The 22796-nt window shown below is 39.7% G+C and overlaps 1 protein-coding gene across 4 annotated transcripts in view; it reads left to right on the top strand.

The window, feature by feature from the left end:
- Positions 1 to 20949, top strand: part of trim44 (tripartite motif containing 44) — a 52621-nt gene extending 31672 nt beyond the window's left edge. For 2 of the 4 annotated variants that reach the window (XM_027173174.2, XM_027173177.2), the window contains one exon: positions 19884 to 20949. In XM_027173174.2, coding sequence (XP_027028975.1) covers positions 19884 to 19984 — 101 coding nt within the window. In that variant the 3' untranslated portion in view covers positions 19985 to 20949. Of the gene's footprint in view, positions 1 to 4422; positions 4552 to 10140; positions 10232 to 19883 lie in introns of all 4 variants that reach the window. The other 2 variants (XR_003444735.2, XR_007144142.1) reach the window with 2 other exon arrangements.
- The last annotated feature ends 1847 nt before the right edge of the window (positions 20950 to 22796 follow it).

The following is a 22796-nucleotide window of genomic DNA, read 5'->3' as shown; positions in this document are numbered from 1 at the left end:
ACCACATGTCATGCTGGTACAGACACTAAACATTTCAGCGAGGTGCCAATGATGGTAAACACCAAACAAACCCCAGGAATAAAGCATGTTTTGTAAGTGAAAATATGGCTTCTGCCATGTGGAAGTGGTAGCCTAGTGGTTAAGGTGTTGGATGCTGATAGGGAGGTGGTGAGTTTGAATCCCAAGTCCACCAAGCTGCCAGTGCTGTGTCCCTGATCAAAGCCCTTAACCCTCAACTGCTCTGTTGCATAAATGGGATAATTGTAAGTTACTCTGAATGAATAGCACATGCGCTTTTATTAAAAATGTTACGAATATTAGTCCGTAATAAACACGTTTCAGCTCAGTTCAGGCTTTGACAGAATTTATGTTCTCCATGTGCAGCCAGCTGCTGAAGCCCAAGCTCTGCTGGCTCTTAATCAAGCGGGCGCTTGTTTTTCTTACGTGTGCAGTGGAAAATGGCCGTGTGTCTATGCCAGCGTAAGGGTCTTGTGGTCACTCCTGCAGCTGTTGTGTTGCTCAGGTGACCAACAGATGAACAACAGCGATAAGGAGCTTGCAAGTGTTCAGTACACACTGGCTAAAGTGAAAGGCAGTGTCACTCCACTTGATTTTCCTTTATCTGTTTTCCTAAATGTATCCCAATTTAAGGGTTATTATATCAGTCATGCCTCTTCCTCATGCTGTAAACAGATTGTATAAATGACAGAATAACCCAACAGGTCATGAAGACATTTCTCTTCATTTTGTGTAATTAAGGTATGAATCTGAACGCGTAACAATCTACCTAAACCAAGAAGCTTTGTAAGAAGGGGACGTGTGTGCGCTTGTGGTTGGGGCGGGGGCAGGGGGCGGGTCGGTTGAGGGGGGGCTTCGGTGTGTGTATAGTTATAGGTCTACATTTTGGGATGTTGTTGATCGGAATCATTTTGCTTGAATATTAGTATTGAATAGTATTGAATTAGTATACAATAGTATTGAATATTTTACTATAGATCATAAAGATACAGCCAGAAAATAAACAAAACAGTTGCATTTTTATTGCATCACTGTATCCTGTTTTACAGCCATCAGTCAAATGGATAAAGAAATAAATTAGTCATGCAAGAACATATGCAACCAAACAGTGAAAACTGGAAGCAAGAGCTTGTGAATGAATTCGATTAAAAATGAATTTAAAACTATTTGTAATTTCATGAGTCATCCTAATATCAATTTTGTTCTTTATGATTCATTAACAGTGGAAGCCAGAACTCATGGTCACAATTAAAATGTGATTTGTTGTGCAGCGTTGGTGCAGTTGTTTGTGAGAGCACACACTCCGCCTGAGGCTACTCAGTTTCTTTTAGTAAAATATTCACAAAGTCTCCCAGAGTGGAGACTTATTGCACACACTCTCTATTCTCAGAGCTGTGTATGTGTGTGTGTGTGTGTGTGTGTGTGTGTGTGTTTCTGTGTGTATCTGTGTGTGTGTGTATTTGTGTTTAAGTGCACGTGTGCATGTGTATCTGTGTGTGTGTGCAGGTGTGTATCTGTGTGTGTCTGTGTGTCTGCACATGCTAGCAGAATCAATATGCAGTCTGAATAATTCACGCTCTTCCTCATGCTCTCCTTTATCATTTCTCTCTCTTTGTCTTTCACACTTTCACACTCACACTTTCAGTAACACCCACACTCTCACACGAACCCACGCTGCAAACACACACCTTTTTCCTACACTATATATATATATATATATATATATATATATATATATATATATATATATATATATATATATACACATAGCTGACTGATGAGTAAACAAACTTTATTGATGTTCACGACGGTGATTATTACATCAAAAGAATGACGGCCATAACAGATACGAGATTAAAGTCCATCACCTCAGATGTTTTTTCCTTCCATTCAACATCAGGTTGTAAGTTAATGGTATGTTTTAGCCTTCCTCAAATCCAATTTGGGATATGAAAATCTAATTGTGCTCTGATGTCTCAGTCAATAGTCATCTCAGTATCACGCAGCGTCCCCATAGAAACCGAGCCAGACGGCGTAGACATCCTTGCTGTTTGCTATTTTAAAATGTGCCGTGAAAAACCATAACATGGATTCTCAAAATCAGAATCGATCAGATCGCTCCTCATGAACACACAAACACATTAACAGGTGAATATCTAGGTGATTTAAAAAGATTATTCTGTATCTCTGAAGCACCACATCGGGGAGGAGAATGTGAATCATTAAACTTCAGGCTCAGAGTTTTTATTGCCTATTTTCCACTGTGGCACTCGCACTATCTAAAGTGAGTGTAGACTCATGACCTTTCCATATGATCAAGCACCATGCAGTGGAGTTTTCCGTTTCCAATGCCAGTGTTTTCTTAGAAAATCTGAAATTTGGTTTTGGGAAACACTCAGTAAAATAGGGAAATGGATAAAATGTCTAGAAATTAAGGTGGTTAAAGCGTTGGGATTCCGATCAGAACGTTGTGAATCCGAATCCCAGGACCACCAAGCTGCCACTGTTGGGTCCCTGAGCAAAGCCCTCAACTTTCAATATTTCACTTGTTTAAAGTGAGAGAAGATGTAATTTGCTTTCAATAAGGGCATCTGCCAAATTGTGTCTCATAAATTGAGAACAAATGAGCTTCTAAATTAGGCAGAGACTGATGTTCCATTTCATTCTCTATTAGTGTTAGTAGGTCGAAGTCTTCCAGTGTGGAACCTTCTAGTTTCTAACCGGCTGTAGAGAGATTAACGCTATATTAAAGCATCGAGTGGAGGATACACGGCGAACCCCAGTTTGCACAGACTGCCTTAAATGCTCTGAATGGGAAGCATTTTTATTGCTCACTCAACACAACGAGGGTAAATATTTATAGATGTTTTCAGCTTTTAGAGCCACTCGGAGAGAATTCCATGGAAGAGCTGAAATTCTGACCAAATTTGGGAATTTTTTTTATGAAAATGGTAGAAATCTTAAACTAATATTTTCTAACAGTAATAATATACATGAAACTAACATGATGGATAAATATGAATTCACACTTGACTGTAATTAAGCTTGACTGTATCTGAACCACAGCTTATGTAATTCAATTCTTTTTTTTTTTAGTTAAAAATGTGTATTTCTGAGTGAGGGATGCGACCAGGTATAATACTCCGGAAAATCACTCAGGGTTGTTGTGCATCTAAGAGCACTATGCACACACACACACACACACACACACTTAGAGGAGGGTTAGAGTTGCTAATGCACATCATCGTGTTTTGGAAGATGGGACGAAAAAAATACACAGAAGCTCAGGATCAGACCCTGGAGCGGTGTGGTGAGTGACAGTGTGAGATCTTGAGAGAATTCCAGCATGTAAGATGAAAAGTAATGTGGTGATTAAACAGAAAGTTCTAGAAGGATTACAGGAAACTTTCTTTATGTGTGTTTAGTGTGTACATGCCCGTTTGTACTGATGTGAAGACTAATGGTTACTATTCATTTGACTGTCAGCGTGATTTGGGATGTGTTTGTGTATTTGTGTGTGCGTGTGTGTGTGTGTGTGTGTGTGTGTGTGTGTGTGTGTGTGTGTGTGTGTGTGTGTGTGTGTGTGTGTGTGTGTGTGTGTGTGTGTGTGTGTGTGTGTGTGTGTGTGTGTGTGTGTGTGTGTGTGTGTGTGGTTGTGGTACTCCTGGCAGTGAAGTGTAATCTAACTTGGTGATGGAAAAAAAAAACATCCAGAGGGACAATAGTTCAAACATTGATTTGCTCCTTAAGGAGATCTGCTTCCTGAAAGAAGAGTTCAGTATGGCGAGAGTGTCACAAACTGCACAAGCAAAGCGGTATAATGCCAAGCAGAGGATGTGTGCACTTTATCGGTGTCTACAATACACACCTTAACTCGCACAACAGTAACAGCTTTTGTCTCTGAAAGTGAAGCGATCTGTTTATCTCTCTCTCTCCACCTTTCTATATCCATAGTGCTGTGTGCAGAAGCTCCTTCTCATTCTCTCTGTGCTGGCCTTCAGAGAGCAGAAGAACTTCTCTGCCTTCACCCGAGAGAAGAGTTCATTGTTTAAATATTATCATACAAGCGTGTAGGTGCGGCCTAGTTTCTCATTTTGTAAATCTTTCAGTCCTCCATCTGCTGAGGCTATATGAGTTTAGGAACGGAGCCCAAAATAAAATTGCTTGCCGAGACTTTATTGCTTGATCGCTGGATGAAGCTATAAAGGCTATAAATGAAAATCTTCTGTCGGTAGAGTTTGTTGTGTTTCTTAGCAGCGGAGCGTCATTACGGAGCGTCTGTTACCGGGTTATGTATTAGTTTTGTGTCAGCGCTGATCTCTCACCTTTATATGTTCTACAGCACTACAGAGTACAGAGTAAAACCATTTTTAAAAGCAAGTCTGTCACATTGCATTTCCTCAGAGATGAAGCGGAGGACTTGGCGAAGAGGAGGGGTTTCTCTTCATCTCCACAAAGTAGCTCGTGAAATAGGCTTTTTGCAGCGGCATGACCAACCGAGACAAATTACCTCAGCGTTTTGTTCCGCTGAAGGTAAAACCATATTGGATTCTATTATCTGTTGATTTTTATTTATATCTGTTTTTATGACCTTACTTATGTGGCTCACATTAGAGTGCTGCTCTTATAGCCTGGGATGGTATTAGGGAGTGAGTCTGTCAGGAGAGACTCGTCGTCTACACGTCTTCCAAACAGGTGTCTCAGGACAGATGTGTAAAGAATCCATTAATGAGTTATTGATGAACGTGTTTGTACACCTCATAAAGTGCTGGTGTATAATACTCAGTGTAACATTACCGGTAAAGGATGTTTATACAGATCGGGCTTCGTGCAAGGTGTAAAAGCAATGCGCACAGGGAATACAGAGGTACGCAGAAAGAACAGAGAAAAACACGTTTTGCTCCACATCAAACAGGATTAATGATTCACACACAAGCTGCACGGCTGCACATCCTGCACCAAAGCATTAAACAATCAGATGTGGGAGTCTTTTAATTCACCCTGTAAAATAAGGAGGACCTTGAAAACCTGCAGTCAAGGTGCATACCCCTGGGACAAATTTTGCATTTCAGTTCTAGCTCCAAACATCTAAAGTGTCACAGATGTACCGAAAATGTGTAAAAAGCTTGAAAATGAATGAACCTGAATTTAAATATTCTTTAATAACACATTTCCTTACCGTGTTGCCTCCCGTCTCCAATTTCTTTCATATCCTCTCAGCAGCTCTTCGACGCCTCTCGGTTGTTATTCACACCGGCGTTCTCCCTGACATGTCGGTTCTAACCCTGCCAATTTATTTGTTTTATTATTAGCAGCAGAGGTCCTGTTTAGACACTTGACTTTATTTCTTTGCTTTATTTTCTTACCCTGTTTATTCCAGTGTATAGCTTCTGGAAATATATAGCATTGTTATTATCAGTATATTCATTTATTCATTCGTCAGATGGGAACGACGGACATGAGGTGGGGATACACCCTGAACTGGATGTCAGTCAAGCGCAGGAAACTGTGCATACAAACTCACAAACACACCTAGGGTTCATAATGTGTAGACAAACCAACTGTCTGCCTGTTTTTGAAAGGTAGGAGGAACCTGGAGGAAACACACACACACACACACACACGAGAGATTCATGCATATAAACACAGCACAGACAGTAAGGTGAGCTCAGGATCGAAATAGGGAACATTATAGCTGTGAGAGGCAACAAAGATGCCTGCTGCAATCCGTACCTCCAGTTAGCATAGTATGAAAGGATTCCATACTCAAGGCCATAAACCAAAATGATGAATCCAAACTGAAGGATTCAGTAATTATTCACAGAAAGGCAGTTTTTATATATGTGAATTAATTCATGATATTAATTCATGAGCTGAGGCAGAAAGAAAAACAATCAGGACAAGCTCACTCCAGCTTGTACAGTACATAACCCTGCCTTGGTGCTTCACTCACAAATAACACACACTAGCTTAAGAAGATAGCCTATGGCTATACACATACACAGAAGCACTCCCACTTTTCATAATACACAATAAAGCAAAGCAGAAATCCAGGTTTCCTGGGAAATAATCCTGATGCACCCTGTCAAGAGCTGCTGCACTTTTCATAGTGGAAAGATGTGAGCAGTGTCATGTACATACTTAATTTAACATCACTCCTCTCCGCACGCCACCATCACAGCTATGATTTATGGGACGTCTGAGCTCTGGGCACCACCTACCTTCCCATCAGTATTCAGCTAGAAAAAGCTCACATACAAATACACCAGACCTTTAATGGGATCAAAGGACACACAGGCAGCATGTAATTACATAGAGAGAGAGGGAGAGAGAGAGAGAGAGAGCGCTTAAAGCATTAAGCATTGTATCCTCTGCATGCTTACACAGACATAAGCATTTTCTTTGTTTGTTCCTACTTACAAAGCTACAACATAATGTATGCATCTGTATTATCTTTAATATATCATTCTTACCCTACCCTCTGTTCTTACCTGTCTGTCAGCTTTGAGTTACAAACCCGAGCTGTTTCCGTGCTTCCCCAGGAGCCGCTTTACTCGTTTTGACTGAAAACTAACCTTGCTTCCTCAAAGTTGTAATGAAGCAGTCGAGGGAATAGTGCGTGACCAGACAGGCAATATTTGGCATTTTTCTCCCTACGACAGATTTGGCTCTTGCCTCAAGCGGTGATGAGATGTAGGATCGAGGATTATTACCTCCAGGATTTGGCTGGCTTTTATGACAAATGTTTTAAAAGATGCATCAGTGCACATAAAAGTGTATAAGTCGAGGAGCCTCTGACGGAGACTGTCAGACTTTAGCTAGACTCCATTGGACTGTACAAGCCACATTGCCTCCCTTATTGCACTCTTAAAGCTGCAGCGATGAAGCCTGAACAGAATAATAACCGCAGTAGCAGGAAGGCTAGAAAGTGTCCCTGAAAATTACAACATGAATGTCACATTTAAATGAAGTCTTTTTAGATTTGTAATTGCACTTGATAACAGCATGAAAAGAACGTAATTCAGTACGGGCTCCTGATATTAACTCAGCAGAGTGAACTTGGAATGCAACAACTTCAAACCATCACGTCTGATATCCAGATTAAAGATGACCTGCAACATGAAGGCTTTGCACCCAGACAAGCTGAGCTGGTGTTAGTAATGAACAGCACAGCTCTGATCGTTACAAACAGCACAAGACTTCTGTTCATCCGGTGCATGCGTGTTTATTAGCAGTTAGCGAGTCAGTTAGCAAACATACTTACTAGTTTTACAACTAATATTACTTGTGGTGTGTTTTGACCTGTTCGGATGTTAAATAAATCAAGACATGCAATCCATGTCTTCCTCTGCATAACACTAGCTAACCTAATGTAAGTAACACAACTCGATGTTAGTTAGCTAACCTAATGTAAGATTGCTTAGCTGATATTAGTTAGCTAACAGAATGTAATTACACACACCTAATGTAAGTTACCTAACTTAGAACAAGCTCATATTAGTTATTGTTATTTAGCGAACCTAAAGTACATAATCTAAACTAATGTTATTTAGCTAACCTAAGTATGCTAAGCTAATGTTAGTTTGCTAACCAACACTAACACTCGTAAGTAAATACATCAGTTTCTTCCATGTCTCACTACTCTTCTGCTGTTCAGTAGAGAATGCTGAAGCTGTTGGTGTAGTTACATGCTGAGGATCTAAATCTGGAAAGCGTACAACTACTGCCTTCTTCTAAAACACCTAATGGTGTAGGTGGAACAGTTCCAGTCACTGTGGAGTTAACACACCTAGATCAGCATCAACCGACACGCAGTCACACCCTCACACATATATTTGTGCTGAATCAGGACACCTCATATATTTTCTTCTGTCTTCAACGGCATCCTTAAGGACCGCCAGGCAGCGAGTCCAAATTTACCGTCATCATTACCTGACTCAGGTATGCTGGGAGTTAGCAAAAAGCAAACCATTTGCAGAAATGTGCATTGACTGGGGATCTTTGACAACTAAATTGGAAACCTCAGCATTATGTAAACTTCCTTCCCTTTCAATCTTCTAGTCTTTCTTTGAGTTTTTCTGAGAGTAGCTAGGAGAGGAAAAGGTATTTTCAGAGGCTATCATCAAGTCAAGCTCTCAAAGCGAGGACCGAATGTTCTTACATCTGCTCAAATACCAGATTAGCAAGATACGTTTAAATGGCCGAATACCCTCAGGCACTGTGCATGTTTATGAGGGAATTTCTGCTTTAATGTTATTGCGAACGTGTATTCGGCCATATTCATATATTTTAGGGAACTGTTCAAGCGTGAAAGTCAGAAACTAATCAGAATATTCAGTAATGTAGAAAAGCATTTCTCTGCTGAATCCAAGTCAGACCACCGTGTAACCCATCAGATTAGCCGTGTCTGTTTTTTCTGCTTAGGTGCTGTGCGTTCATATTTTTCATCACCTTAGAGGACACATACAGTGCTGTGAATAAATGTTCATCCCCTTGAACTTCTGCACACAGATTTATTTATTTATTTATATATTTTTTTTTTATATATTTTTTTTGGTCTGCTCTCTGGGAAACTCTGGGAACAGGTGTTATTTACATTGAGATCACATGACTTTAACTACACACACACGGACTTCAGCATATATTCCCATTAAATATGTGGCTTCTAAATATTTAACTGATATAATAATAATAATAATAATAATAATAATAATAATAATAACAACAACAACAACAACAACAACAACAACAACAACAACATATAGCTAATTTAGCAATTCCTTTAAAACAGGGGGCTAATACTTATACTATACGCAAGTATATAAGTATATACTTATACGCAAGTACGAATACTTTTTTTATATATTTAATATAATTTTATTGTTTTTTTCTCCTCACTTCAATATTCTGGGCTGGTTTGTGTAGAGTTATGATGTATGATCAAAATAAAGTCCATTTGACTTCCAGTTTGTAACATTCAACAATACGGAAAAGTTCACAGGGGGTGAATACTTATGCAGGGCAGTGAAATAGGTAGTGGGCAAATCAATACACATTCCCTTCGTCTCAGCTGAGCCACCTCTCTGATTCTGAGTGAGCCCACATTTACTGAAGTATAGGCAAATCGCTCTTTAATTGGACTTTAATGAGTCCCGAGTAACTACAAGGCGGGCAAAAAGGCAACAGGTGGCAGCAGCAATGTGTTCTATAATGGCAGCGTGATTGTTTATTGCACCGCACATCTTGATTTAAAAAGGTCTTCAGGGGGATGAACCATGTGACTCCTGTTCGATGAGCGCACACAACTATCCTATACAGCCTGCACCCATTTGTGAAGCATTCAGCCCTATTTTTCAGTTCACGCTGTAATTAATGATCTATTCATTATCAGGGCTCGACACAAGCGGCCGACTCACTCCAAAATTGATTCCTTGATTACCCCAGTGGCAACAACAGGGATTGTAAACTTGCTAAATGAGCCTTTGTAAGATTGACTGCTTTGGGCTTTGGTGTTATCTGTATTGCCTTTTTTTTTTGTTTTTTGTTTTAATTATTTTATTTCCTCAGACGTGTAACACCGAAAAATGTTAGTGATTGTTAGTGAATCGCTTCCAGATATCACATGTCCATCTTTTCTGGAAATAATGCAAGCGGTGCTGATTATTGCACAATGCAGGTGTGAAATTGCTACATGCAGATTTAAAAGCGTCTGTCAGGAGCCGAGCTGAAACAGCTCAATGAATATGGAGGTGTCATTTATTATTTTGAGACCCAAAACTGTCTGGAATATTTCAAAGCAGTTTATTTTAGTTGCTTGCAATTATTTCTTTAACCTGTTCATGGCCATACTGGACTATATACAACTTTCATGGCTGTACTATATTCCTGTGGTATATTCCTACTGTCTGTTCTGTCTGTTTTTGACAAGCAGCAGCACCGATGAGCTCGAGGACAACACCAGCTGTAACTAACAACACTTACAGAACAAAACTATTTGTCTCGATTGTCGTTTTCTCCATCGTGTGCCGCATGATTATGCGGAAGAACTGTGTGTGTGTGTGTGTGTGTGTGTGTGTGTGTGTGTGTGTGTGTGTGTGTGTGTGTGTGTGTGTGTGTGTACAGGGTTTTACATGCATGGTGAGTCAGCCCATCCATATTCAGTGTCCAACATCTGCTTCATTACTCTTGCACTGCTTCTACCAGGTTAATGGAGGTAAGAAGTTTTGGGACATTTTACCCAAAGTAAGTTAGTCCTAGCCAAATAAAGTGGATCTGTGCAAGCTGCGGCAAACGGTGCAAGACACATGCAATATAGAACATGTATATGGGTGGTTGTATGTGGATGTACATGGATGTATATCGGGAGAGTGTGTATTTGGTGTCTATATACATCACACAGACCAATTTATTAGTATTCCCTGGCTCTGTTTAATTCATGCAAATATCTAATCATGATATCATGAGGCAGCAGCTCAGAACATAAATGCATGTAGGCATAGGTCAAGTGGGTCTGTTGTTATTATGATCAAACATCAGATTAAGGGATAATTGACCTCAGGGTCTGTGGAACGGATGTAGGTTTGAGCATTTTAGAAACTGCTGATCTCCTGGGATTTCGACAGATAACTGTTGCCTTGTGTAGACCTCACACTAGAGAATGCTGTGTGTGGGGGATATAGAAGAAACCCTACTCACTAAACAGTAGCTCTGTGAGTGGACATATGAGAAAGTAGAAGAATAGACAGAGTTGTTCAAACTGGCAGGAAGGGTATGACAACACAACACAAACAGTCACACTGTACAGCAGTTCTGAACTGAAAAGCATCTCCAAATGCACAGTTATTTAGTATTAAAGTGCTGTTCATAATAACTTGTTTGTTGAGCGTGCTTAAGCCTTCCAGTTGTAGTTTAGGAAACAGCACGGTTTGAATTTTATCTCAAGACATCGACGTTATTAGTTAGCAGCAGAGTGAGGACTAATTTCTCGAAGAAATTCACAGTATTATATCTTATAGTATTAATCTGCTGCTCTTGATGAACCAGAAAGCATTTTCTGCCCTCTTCCTCATACATTAGCATCGCTCTGATTGACAGGTGAGAGAGAGTAACCCCACCCCTCCCACCCAGACAGAACAAACAGCTTTGCTCTCAGACTCTAGACTGCGATGGCTGGCAATCATCACTGAGGGCGGAAATGACAGTCTCCTGAATATGGGGCTGCAGGAACGCTTCAGGAGCCATAAAGCAGGAAGTTATATGGTGATGATACCGTTCCATATATTTATGTGTAAGATTTGCTGCGTGTTCCGTTATTTGAAAGCTATCTCAGCCTCTGTTACATACTTTAAATGCAAATCTTAAGAAGCAAATGCCAGACACATTTCTTGGCTGATCGAATTCATTTCTATTTTGTGATCATTTTTGGGTTTTATTTTTAGATCATTTTTTCCTTGTTAATTTCCTAATGAACTTGTTTTCATTATTTCCCTCACTACTTCTATTTCATACCTTTTTTCATTTCATTGTCTCCCCTTTCTGCGTTCCTGCGTTCGTGTCAAGCTCATCCTGCTGGATCGTGAGCGAGGGACGCAGAGGGAATTATGTCAGCAGGAGATGAGAGGCTGCGTGCGATATCAGCTCTCTCAGATATAGACGATGTGGCGTGGTGTTGTTTTTTCTTGAGACCTGCTTTTCTGGTTTTATTAATCTGTCACTTTTTCTCAATCCACCCGTCTCCAAGGCTCTAGCTTGCGTATAGAGAATGACACAAGTTCACACCTATAAATGTGTCTGGCTTGAAACAGACAGGACAGATGTGGTGATATGAAGCAGAAACCCTACACTCTACACCCAGCGTGCTGAAAAGTGTCATTAAGGTCAGGATTATGCTGGGTCACTGCTTTTAAAGCTGGGGAGATGGCGCTGAACTTGGTAATAGATCAGAATGAATGTGGGCAGCAGTCCAAGAACAGTTTGTGTTGTAAATTATTCAGTAGACTGAATCTTGGACTAAAGGCACCACTTTTTGAATCTAATCTCTAATCTTCCATTCTGTTCTTTTCCTTTCACTAGAAAACTGCATCTTATTATTGCCATTTGCACTGCCTTCTATTTTAGATTACATCAGCTTTGCCGAATCCATTTCCTCTGTATGCAAAGTACTTCCTCTGCATTTGTTATCCGTTTCTGGAAGTGTTTTTGTGTACTCTCTTTTCTCCTGCTAGCGATCACCTGCTGAAACTCTGAGCACAATCAGGCTGGGGACCGCTCTGGGCCTCCCAGCTGCTGTAACATGTTCGATGAAATCTAAATTACAGACCTCCAGCGAAGACCTGCCACATAAACAAAAGAAATTATATGAGAGTGAGAGAGAGAGAGAGAGAGAGAGAGAGAGAGAGAAAGAAAGAGAGAGAACTTAGTGACAGACAACAGCAATTAACTCTGGCGCACTTTAAATATCACTCAGATTTGTCAAATTACCCATCATGCCTCACATAGGTGCTCTGTTTCGGTGATCAACCTGGAACTGATTACTGATCCCTCCAGAATATTTTTAAGTTTTCTACTTGTTCTGGCCCATCTCTATTTTTTTTAATTCTGCACCATTCTATTGAAGATTAAACACATTTGCCCAGCAGTGGCAGCTTGGTGGCCCTGGGATTTGAACTCTCAACCTTCTGATCAGTAGTCCAATGTCTTTTAGTATAGCTGTACTAATACTGGCTAAACTCTGTTTGCTCTCAGAACAGCCTCAATTATTTATGGCATGGATTCCACAAGATGTTGGAAAAATGTATTTGAGATCCTGGTCCATGTTGCTATGATTGCATTGCAAAATTCTGCAGGTTTTTTCATGTACTTTGATGCTGCTAATCTCTCATTCTACCAGGGGAAGTCGTGGCCTAATGCTTAGAGAGTTTGACTCCTAACCCTAAGGGTTCGAGTCTCGTGCCGGCAATACCACGACTGAGGTTCCCTTGAGCAAGGCACCGATACCAGCAGCTGTTTGTCACGTCACTTACCACATCCCAAAGGTGTTTGGTACTGGATTCAGATTTGGTGACCTAAGACAAGTGAAGAAGTCTGAACTCCTTGTCAATGTTCATGCTACCAGGTTGAGATGACGTTTGCTTCGTGACACGGTGCATTATCATGCAGGAAGTAGCCATTAAAAGACGGTAAATCGTGGTATGCACATGTTCAGCAACAAATCTCAAATAGGCTGTGGCACTCAAGCTATGATTGACTGGAATTAATGGGCCCGAAGTTTGCCAAGAAAACATTCCCCACACCATTAACCACCTTTTACTCACTTTATCTTGGTCAGGATTGTAGTGGTGTTAAAGCCTATCCCAGGAACACTGGGCATGAGGCAAGAATATTGTAGAATGGGGAAACTGCAGACACTCATTCAGACCTAGGGGTAATATAGAGTTCCAGTTCATCTTAAGGGATGTTTTTGGGAGATGGGAAGAAACTGGAGAACCCTGAGGAACCCCATTGGGAGAAGACAGAAACTACATCAGAGAATGATTTAATAAACAGGTTTTTTTTTCTAACCTGAACCAATATAGTAAAAGGCCATTCTGTGATTCTACTCCACCTTGGACCAAGTCCAATTTCAACTATAATTTAAATATGGTTGCTCTTCAAGGGTAATTACTTTACCTTTTAACTTAATGATTTGTGTATCTGCACTGTACAGAGGAGACTTTGAGCTACATCGACTATATTGGTAATGCATAACCTTGTAATTATAAATTATTCTATTTTAACTATTTTGATGATATTATTATTATTATTATTATTATTAGTAGTAGTAGTAGTAGTAGTAGTAGTAGTAGTATTTTAACCTGTTCATGGCCAACTGTGGTATATTCCTACTGTCTGTTCTGTTTGTTTTTGACAAGCAGCAGCACCGATGAGCTCGAGGACAACATCGGCTGTAACTAACAACACTTACAGAACAAAACTAATTGTCTCGATTGTCGTTTTCTCCATCGTGTGCCGCAGTGTGTAGCATGACGTGCTTCCTAACACGGATCACTGTAACGCTTAATACAACTCCTCACCAACTATTTTACTACTTGGCTATTAGATCTTATTGAGTTTGGTGAGTAATTCTTGCAATGCTAGAGTACAAAGTTATCACTCAGAATTTCCCGGCCAATAATAAAGGCATGATCAGTTGGTTTTGCGAACTCTCCAATATTAACTGACATCATAGTCTCCTTCATCCATCTCACATAATATAGTAATCTCATTTCTCCTTCTTTCCTGCTTGATAGATACGCTGAGACATCATCATCTGTCTTCTGCCTTTTTCCACATATCTTTCTGACTATAGAAAATTATTGGATTTTTTTAAAGGCTAATAAAAATCTGTCCATGTATTTTTTTGACTTATCCATCCATTTCACATTTCTGGTTTGTGGTAATTTCACAAACTACAAATGCAGTAGATAATTTTAGAGGAAACAGTCATGAGGATGACCGTGTCTAGGAGTGTGGACAAGTGTGTGGTGTTTTTTAACAGTCTGCCTGTTATGATAAACTCTACATCCCTCATGGAAGAAGGGAGCAATTGTGTCTCCATCTGTAACAATGATTGCTTATGAGAATCAGCAAAACACTGGATTTTTGAAAACGATGTGAAGTTCACTTTATAGACTCATTAATCTGCAAGACTTTCTTATTTGTATGATCTGTGGTTGCGGCCTGTTTTTGCAGGAACGTCGACTTAACGTTTTCACACCCGCATACATGATGCTGAAGAAACTGATCTGTGATCAGTTGCTTTACATGTCATTCGGGTCTCTTTGCCCAACAAAAAACTGCAATGGAGTCCAGACCTTCTGCCGTCAATCAGGTTTAGCTACATGAGACTACCTCAGGGCTACATCAGCATCTATTAGTTACTTGCTCTGATTAGTGACCAGTCATTTGCAGGACCAGCTTGCTCTAATCTGGACCACCCTGGTTCATCATCAGACACAGATGTTGCCTGTGATCAGCAGTAAGTAGCTTGGAGCCCATCAAGGTATCATAGCTGGCGTTGGGAAATGCAAAAGGAAAGTATTTGATTAGTTATAATGATGTCATATGGCTAATCTAGTCTTGTGTTGCACATAGTTTTGCTCACATTCAGCCTTCTCTAATCAGGTAGCAAACATACACTTCAATTCTTACTCAGCAGGCTGGTGTGTGTTGAGGGAACAGAATGTAACAGAAGAGAGACATTGGCCCTTATTCATTACAGTCGATTCTAAATCTTAAATCTAGTGTATTTAAATGCAACTGACACTTTCCTGATTTCTTGATTCGTTGGTTTGAGTTCACACTATTTAGATTTAATTTAAGAAAAATAAATAAAATAAAATAAGTGTAAATTATGAATTAGCACTGTGAAGATGCAGATCTTTAACAGACTATTAGTCCTTGATGAGTCATTGATTCTGTTAGTAATAAGTACATTTCTATAGAAGAGGTATGAATCTCTAACTTTGAGTCTTATTGACCAGGCGAGCTGTTCGCACATGCTCGGATGTCATGGTTATTTTAGGACGATCTTTTTCAATGATTTCTTTCTTTCAGCTGATTTATTTAGATAATATAAGAATTGGCTTATTTGTTAGGATGGAAATTTGGTATCAGCTGTAAATAACTCACCTTCTGAAGAAGAAATTCAAAGAAATCTTTCTCAATGCATTGTTTTTTTTTTCTTACCTGATTCTGGCCTTGGGTGCTGGGTAAAGGGTATATTATCCCACATCTATCTGTATACACTTACATTATATTACTGAGGTATAATTAGAGAACTCAAAAGCAAAATACAGAAAATCCTTTTATTTGAAGATTTTATTTTGTGCTTAGCTATTATTTATTTATTTATTTATTTATTTATTTGAAAATTTTTGTTATTTTCACCAACCTCTGACACAAGCACCTCTGACACAGCTTCACTGAAATATATTCATTCCCCTTCACCATTAATGTATTTCCTCAGATATTTAATATCTGTGCTCTGTTCAAGGCTTTTCTTTTATTGCTTTCCTTTCCACTTTCACAACGCCTGCATAAATTAAGGTGTCTTTCATGTAAATGAGATGTGTACGGGATAAGCCGGCACGTCTCATATGCATATGACATGGAAATAAGGGACTGGTGGGTAGGAGCTTATTTCCACACAGATGACGCTGATTGACTATTTGCACTTAAATCACCACTTTTGTGACGAATTCATGAATCGGACAAATCCGTTTTTCTGTCGTTCCAGGAAATAAGATGTGTGCTTGTGGGCTATTATCCTCGCATTTGTGTCATAGTAGCAATTTCTGGGTTGCTGAGGAAAATGTGTAGGCCATGTCAAGTTCACCCTGTTACGGAGTAAACGCAGGAATTACACTTGGTCTTGAGGGGAGACAGAAGAGGAAATTTAAAAGGGCCAGAAATGTTGAACATTCCTCTGTAGCCTCCATTTCAGCAGGGCTAGCTAGTAATACATTCTGACAGGATATTTCACATTTACCTAGTGATTAGAAATGAGGTAAATTAGAGACGCCACAGTCTCCCCTGACCCTCTTCCCCTTCACCGAGCATGTCTACCAGAACTGTCCGTTATGCCTCATTACCCTGAAACTGCACAGTACCCGGTTATCTCCATCGAAGTTATTCCACTCAAGGTCCCTCAGCCAGCTGGACGTGAAAAAAGGGCATGATTGACCTTTATTAATGTACTGAAAACATTAAAGTGAATACATGACAAAGTCATGCATGCTAAAAAGCAGCTTCTGGTCAGGCCCAAGACTGCTGTCTCTCAGATTATTGTGTTATCTATGGCAGAAACAGTTCTTCAATATATCACTCTCCGTCTTTAACTCTCTACCTCATCCGTCTGGATAAAGTCTGTCTGTGATCTGCCTTTTTTTGTTTTCCACCAGAGGATAGTACAGTATTCAAGATATTCATTTCACAATGGATATAAAATCAGTCTGGAAAGTAAGACTCGTCTGGTTTTAGTGCACATGCTCAGTAGCAACATACAATCCAATACATTCCCCCTACTGGTTTTGCCACTGTTCTCAACTGGTCTGAATATTGGTCATTACAATAATATTTTGACTTTTTGATGGAGAAGAACAGAAGAATCACAACTATAACTCAAGACCCACCGATGTGGGAAGTGATGTGGGTCTGATCTCGCTGACTTGTGATAATTCTAAACCATGCACACATTCTCTTCTTTAAAAGATCCTGCTACTATACTGGAGCTCGATATTGGTTGAAAACACAATGAATGCGAAGAATCTGCACACAACCGAACAAAACAAATCGATATCACCGTCAGCCGAATATGAAAATATGCTTACATATTCAAACAGTGTGGAAGAACATGGGTTAGGATGTCGGAAGAAAGGTTCACAGAAACTTTAAGCCTGTAAGTAATGCAGGCACGACATTACAAACCATTTCGAATGCTTGCACGCAATCTACAAAGGGGATTCCTTGATTTCAGTCCTTTCGACATCTGTTAAATCTGCTAGTTATGAAGTACACGTAAATAAGGTGATGCAAGATGTCTTAGCAGGAAAATAATCAAACTGCGACGTTCTTTATCCAAACAGGGCTGTAAAATGTTGAGTCGTAGCTGATTTTGTCTGCATCAGTTGTTCAGATTTTTGAATGACTTATTTTTGCACATCCACATCAAGAGACATAAACACAAGTGCATAAACACAAAGACTTGTCCCTTTGGCTGCTCTCTGTTCTTGCTCACACAGAGGATCATCCGATCTGCATATTTTGATATAGCACAGGCTTTACGCTTGGATGCCCTTCCTGATGCAACCCTCCTGTTTTATCTGGGCTCAGGACCATCACTGAGGTTTAACCCCCTCAGTGGCTGAGTAGGTACCTTTGGTGTAAATTGAACCCAGGCTGCAGCAGTGAGAGCATGGGATCCTGCCACCTGTAATAATAGTACTAGTCCTTAACAAATAATACTATATTTAAACAAGAAATACTGCTGAAATCACAAGGACCTAACAGCACACTTTCTTAAATCACGATACTAGAATACAAAATGCACAAACTGCCACAAGTGTAACAGCATAAAATGCAAATGCAGCAAAGCTGAAGCTGAGTAGGACAAGAGGGGCACTGAATGTGGGCTAGAGAGCTCAATAATGCTGGGAGGAAGAGTGCAGGAGAAAAATAGAGCAGTGTAAGGAAACAGAGCCTGGGGTGTTTGTCAGTTTGGTCATGGTTGGATATAATTAGTGTCTGGTTGAAGGGATAGTGAGAGGGTGAGAAGGGAGGAGAGAAATGCCTTGTACAGGGGAGGAACACTACAGATCTCTCTAGAGCTCTGCAGTTACTGTAAATCCAAACACGGAATTCCAGATGCTTTCCGTAAGAGCGGAATCTTTCGGGCGCTGAATAAGAGAAATGTTGAGATCGTCTGCACTGATTAGAGGCTTTGATAATCAGCCAGGCACTTTAATAACATCACATCACTTCATCACTGCAAAGGAGGAGGATTAAAGAGGGTGGATCGGAATAATGTGGAGAAAGAATGTTTCAAGATACAGAAGGCCAATGTGCTAAAGAAAGTTTGCCCAATAGTGATGCTACCATAGGTGCAGAAATGTTGCAGAAACATTTATCACTTGATTAAGAAAAATAGAATTTATTTGTATAGCGCAATTAACAATTGAAATGGTCTCATAGCAGCTTTAGCGAAGCAAAGAAACAGAATAAAAATTGTAAAGTTTAAAATGAAGTTACTATTTATCTCTAACATCTATCCATAATGAAAAGTGTGGTGATGGTGGTAAGGAAAACCAAGCTCACAGGGAACCTATCATCATTTGGATGACACTGGACAGAGAATAATGTAAATGTGATTAATGTCATTTCTACAACAGTCAAATGGAATTGTGCAACCAAGAGCTCCTGAGGAACTAATAGGTGAGGGTCATTTCTGTTCTGAGTTCATTACAGACTTAACACTAATTCCTTCCTGTCAAAGTCTTCAAATGTTGACCGACGACGCAAAATGTTAAAGGAATAACGAGAATGATGCATTAGTGATTAGTGGAGGTGCCTCGCCACTCCATGGTTGGTGGGTCAGTTCCTGCCTGTGGGTATGTTTCAGGGTTTTCTCTGGGTACTCTGGTTGGCACCCTGCCTTGTGCCCTGAGTCCCCTGGAATAGGCTCCAGGTTCTCTGTTGTTCTGTGTAGGATAAATGTTACAGAAAATGGAAGGACGAATTAAGGCATCCTGTTTAAAAGCCATGGGAGCGCAAACTTTTGCACTCAAGTATCTGTATGAGCTGATCTTAGAAATGTCCTCATTTTTTATTCTTTTATTTGATTATTTTCTGACTTTATTTCGAATGGATCTACTGTATGATCCTGCAGTCAGAGTTTCTTTTTTACCTATGAAAGCTGATATGAATGTTTTATGTAAGAATTCAGATCAAAAGTCGGGCAAATACACAATCATACACATCGTAGTGAAAAGATGTTTTACAGCTGTCTATTTTATAATAAATCAAATAGAATATTATCAAAAGGGGGATTTTACAATGTACAACAGGATAGAAAACAATACAAAAAAATGCTTTGTTTTTGTTTTTTATAAAATTTTAGATAATCTGATGGTCATTTTTTAATCCAAGAAATTTAATCAAAAACTTAAGAAATGTTTAGCAGTAAACCATGTAGTGTGTTATGTTGTTTTTTGTTAATTACAACAAGCCAATGGATGACTAATGTAGGTTAAAATGCTCCAAAGTTTGCAGCTGAGTAAAACTTTAAATAAAGTCTAAAAGATTTCTCTCTCTTCCTCTTTGCCTTATAGACCACCTGCTCAGCAGAGAGACCCTCAGGATCCTAGAGACTATGGAGATGGGGATGATCCATCCATGGGCCATGCTCCATAACAGCAAGAGTACAGTTTAATGCCTGCTATCTTCTGCCTTATTCTTATAAACTGGAACATTTAAGTGGACGGTCTGCCTTTATAGCTACTGAAACTTCCTTTCAGCATCGACTTCTGCTTGGATTGTTGCCTTTTTTCTGTGGCATCTTCGCTGCTTGTCTTCTCCTGAGGAAGATGAGGAATTGAATGGAGTTGATTGCAATCAGAGACGTTCTTCAAAACCAGTCAGACAGCAGGCTGAGGATTTGCAGCTGATGTACTCAAAATGAAAGATGGGAATGTAAACTGATTCCAATTTGCCTTTACTTTATGATTAGAGTGCTGGGTTTGTGGACTATGAACACCCAACCTAGTGCACAAGTGCAGTGTATACTAGGTTGCATTAATTCTGTTTTAGTTTTACCCCATTTCCTCCCTATTTGTTTGTTTTTCTATTCCCGCCTACCAGCTATGTATGTCCTGTCACATGAAGGGAGGGTGAAAGCTAACATGTTTCCTCAGAGACTAACACTTTCCTCCTCAGAGACATGCGAAGCCAGACACTGCATCATTTTGAGTGCCTGCTCGTGCAACGCAGGGCAGCATAACACGCTCAGAGGAAAGTGATAACTGCCCTTGTATGTGAGTTCACAGATGCCCATGATTGCCCGCTCTTCCAATCAAAGAGCGCACACAGTTTAGCTCTCTCGTTGTGGCACTGTCATGAGTCAAACCCTGCAATCTCCCGGTGATCAGAGCTACCCAGGAGCCATAAAATCTAAAGAGGGTAAGAAAGGTTGGAAATTGTTATCTGTGGTTGTCCACATATAGATTCAGTACTGCAACATACCTTAAAAACAACCCAACATCAGTTTGGTAAAAAATCCCAAAGACAGTTTGGAAGCAAGAGAGACAGAAAAGAGGGAAAAATCAAGTGAAAAAATGTAACATGAAATGTTTAGTTTTTTTTTTTGTCTCAAACGAATAAACAGAAATGTGTTGTTTATTTATTTATTTATTTTTTTGTTCATGTCTTCCACTAATCATCTGTAAAGGCAAAAGAATTCCACGTGTGCAATAAAAGTGAGGATGTGGTTCCATCAGACTGGAAAATACCAGCACATGTACTGTATTTAAACACCAAACAAACTCATGTACAGTAGAGGACAACCAGGTGTTTTTACATGTTTTTTCAGTAAAGCATCATGATTTGAGCTTGTTTTCAAAATCCTATTAATAGAATTCTACCTTAATATGCTATGATGTATGCATGTAAGACCGTCCTCCTTGAGTTCATCAGTGCACATTAGTGTGTGCTAGAAAACCGTAAACAGATTATGGATGGACTGGAGAAAGGATAATGGGTTGTATATATAGGTCCAAAACATGGCATTACTGTGGAAACGTTAAGATGGTTAGATGTTTGCGTACTGTCACTGTTTATGTCATGAATGACAGAATAATATTTTTTTTCTCAGACTTTATTAGTGATTAGTGAATAATGAATTAATTTGAATTACATATAAACATTGCTGATTCTGCTGAATAGATCACACACACACACACACACACACACACATACACACACAGACTATACTGTACTGAGACGTATGTCACATGCTCTCCCTGTGTATCATTGGACTGCATTGCTCTGCAGCAGCACCTTGGGCCAGCACCAGCGCACGTGCAGTAAGTTAATGTCAATCTAATCTTGGCCAATTATATTAAGAGTAACGGCAAAATCAGCCCCTGCCTTCATGCCACTGTCTGCCTTTATAAAAATAATGGGGTATAATGAGTCTTTTTCAGCCCCTGTTGATTGTTAACTCTTGTACTATAGCCAGTTCCACATACTTTCTCTGTTCTTTTCGCCTTGCGTCCTTCACCTCCGTGCCATCATTGATTTTAAGACAAAAGGAGAATAGTGACGGATTTAACACTGGCACAGCTCAGCACACACTCATTATGTCATCATCCAAGATGCCTCAATCACTGGTTCTCGTACCCTCAATGCTAATGACAACAAATCTGGTGGAAAACTGTGCTTGTTAGTGCGGAGAAGTGCAAAAAATAGAAAGGAAGAGGGCCTGATCTAATTTACTAACCGTTTTTAACACAATCAATTACCCCTGCTTTCCAAGCTCATCTGTGCTTGTCTGTGTGTTTTTTTTTCCCACCACCACACACATCTCCTGCTCTGGAGGACAACAGATAATGTTTGTGTTGACAACAATTAATTGCTTTGTGGGTTGTGAGATTAAATTAGTTACGTGAGGTGGGTGTAACATGCAGCAGCACTTTATAGCCGAATATAAATTAACCTTTTGTATTTCCGTTCCATTAAACAAATATGCAGAGTAATGTTTGTTCCTTGTTTTTAGTAAATGAATCAAAACACCTTCCACCTGCACTGAAACAATGCTGCTTGTACCTTTTAATATTTAGCAAGGCAATTATGAAGAATAATTAGAAATCCATTGCGAAAGGTGCATGAAACACATTCGGCTTGAAGTTGTTTATCTCATTAATGACAAGCTGGATTTCTGAGAATAGACAAACATTTTCCCCTCGAAAGAAGGGAATTTTCTGTGAATTGGCACGTCTGCATTTTACACACTGAACTACAGTAACTGTATGCGTGTGTGTGTGTGTGTGTGTGTGTGTGTGTGTGTGTGTGTGTGTGTGTGTGTGTGTGTGTGTGTGTGTGTGTGTGTGCTTGTGACGCAAATAAAAAGAGACCTCTACATTCCCTACTTGTGTGCCAGAAAATCTTCGTACAGCGGATCTGCTTACATTATACACAAAAACTCTCTATTTCTCCTGCTCTCACTCTTGCTTTCTCTCTCTCTCTCT

The sequence above is a fragment of the Tachysurus fulvidraco genome, chromosome 10 (assembly GCF_022655615.1).
Source record: "Tachysurus fulvidraco isolate hzauxx_2018 chromosome 10, HZAU_PFXX_2.0, whole genome shotgun sequence".
NCBI lineage: Eukaryota > Metazoa > Chordata > Actinopteri > Siluriformes > Bagridae > Tachysurus > Tachysurus fulvidraco.
Note: the sequence above shows the minus strand (reverse complement) of the source record. Positions and strands in the feature narration are given on the sequence as shown.